General features: G+C 37.7%; 1 protein-coding gene across 1 annotated transcript; it reads right to left on the bottom strand.

Annotated features, from left to right (window-relative positions):
• Positions 1-586: 586 nt before the first annotated feature.
• Positions 587-1894, bottom strand: LOC118753814 (nucleoporin Nup43-like). The gene is made up of 2 exons (XM_036488688.1): positions 1534-1894; positions 587-1472 (listed from the first exon to the last, which is right to left on the bottom strand). The coding sequence occupies exons 1-2, from the start codon at positions 1802-1804 to the stop codon at positions 664-666; spliced, it is 1080 nt and encodes a 359-aa protein (XP_036344581.1). The 5' UTR covers positions 1805-1894; the 3' UTR covers positions 587-663.
• Positions 1895-2211: the final 317 nt, after the last annotated feature.

The raw sequence follows: 2211 nt of genomic DNA on the forward strand, positions 1-2211 counted from the left end.
GTAGTCCGATTTATGGTGAAATCTATGAAAATGCGATCGCTGAATTCGAAGAGCTACGAACGTAGCGTACACTTTTAATACACGCAGTGATAGCAGATTCTTAGATTTCACGAAAAATTGGATTACGATGGTTTCCGTGATTGCCCTGAATATTTGTAATTTTTGGATTATGACACTATTGAAGTAAATGAGCGATATACTTACATAAATGCTATGCTATATAAAAAAAAAATCGATATCGCAATGATTTCAACTTGTTAAAAGCTTCTTCGGATAATTCTAGTAACTTTAAAAGCTAATTTCCGTTGTAAACTTTCAAATCGGTTGCATGTACGTAATTTGTTTGTGTCTTAACTAAGAAAAGTTACGAACCGGATATATAAACTTAGAGACTTTCCCACGACAGTCGGGGCTACGTAGGTGGAACATCCCGATTCATATTTGGCCAAGGGCTGTCATTCCAGGCATCATTCGCCAAAAACTCTTTGGGGAATTCGTATGTTGTCACAACCACACTAAACCAACTCTATCCTTCAGAATGCGAAACAATCTTTAAACTTCTGTTTTAAACACTAATTTAAGAGTTGAATTAATAAAATATATATATCGTTTACAAAAACTTTCCTCATTTAATATCAACTACATATTATTTTAAAATAACATTTAATATATACTATCAATAAAATAAATTGCTTCGCTATCGCTGCCACAAATTATCTTTGAGCCACTTGCATCGAAGGTGTTAATAGATTTTCGCAAATTTGAAATTAATGATGTAACATTTATTCGGCTTTTAGCACGCTCCCCATTTAACCAAGGGTTACAGTGTTCCGCTGCAGATGCTTCCATATCAGTAATACCCGTACTCGACTGTTGCTTCCACAACCACAACTCACCACCTTCCGCAGCTGTAAAGAGCTTGGAAGGTTCTCTATGGTGGAAACCAATTTCAGTTATAGCACTGGTATGTGCGCTCAAATAAGATGCTGGAAAACCTGGTTGTCGTAGATCCCATACGGTTATGGAGCCCTCCTCTGATCCAGCTAGTACAATATGCGGTTGTGTTGGATGCGAAGTGATCGCGGATACATAATTTGAACGTCTTTCCTCTTCACATGAAGTCATAAAAGCTGTGACAGCTACTTCATCGGCTGAGGCACGTACATCGAACATTCGAATGACACCCATACGATTTGCTGTCAGCACCTCACGAGGATTGACGTATTTTAAAGCAGTCAGCGCTATGCTGTCTGCCTCAATGGTGCGTCGCACTTTATGCACATCATTAGCATCAACAATATTCAAGCGACCATCCTCGCCTACAGTGGCAATTTCCTTTTCGTATGCAGATATTGCTGTACAAGGTGCCGCAGAGCCACTTGCTTCAAATTTGTGAAGTACATCACTTTGCGCCTTCTGTTTTAAGACATCATCCTCAACGGCGCGTGTAACATGTAGTATTGTAATACGTCCTATGGATTTAAAATGTAATGAATTATATTGCAAAAGCGCAACTATTAAACAACCAATTACCATCAGCGCAGCTAACCACAGCCAAATCATTTGCAATAAATTCAAGCCCGGTAACATCACCGTTGAAGGATTGTTTGTCACAACAACGCGGTACAAACTCGTTGTAGTCATCAGCGTATTGATTCTGCTGTAATCGCCATAAACGCACAAAATTAGCGGGCATCTCCCAACTGCCAGTGAGGAAACGTTCTGCTGCTTCCAACTTCTCCGGCAACCAGCGAATTTTTGATATTTTCTCCGATACGAAGAACGTATTCACACTTGTATCCATGATGCAGTGTTTTATGTTATAATTTCCGCCACAAAATCAAAAAATATATTACAAAACAAATTAGATCAAAAAACTATAGCCCGGCTTTATTAATTGTGGTTAGACCTGAAATAAACAGATGTTCCTGATTGCCACCAGGGTTGCCACTTTCCTTAGCTATGAAGTGCCCTATTTAGGATAAAAAAACGCCAAAATATGCCAAATAGAAAAATAAAAGTGCCAAAAAAGGTGCCATTCCATTTAAGTCTTCCCATTTAGCAATAAAACTAGAAGCATATTTCTAAAAAAAAGTCCAGTGCCAGTCCAGTTGTATACACTCTAGAAATTAAAAAAAAATTTAGTTGAGGAAAAGAAGTACACAAAAAGGATTTCACAAAAATGTATTAAAATATTTCAAAAAAACATTT

The sequence above is a fragment of the Rhagoletis pomonella genome, unplaced genomic scaffold (assembly GCF_013731165.1).
Source record: "Rhagoletis pomonella isolate Grant_MI unplaced genomic scaffold, Rhpom_1.0 Rhpom_scaffold_02877, whole genome shotgun sequence".
NCBI lineage: Eukaryota > Metazoa > Arthropoda > Insecta > Diptera > Tephritidae > Rhagoletis > Rhagoletis pomonella.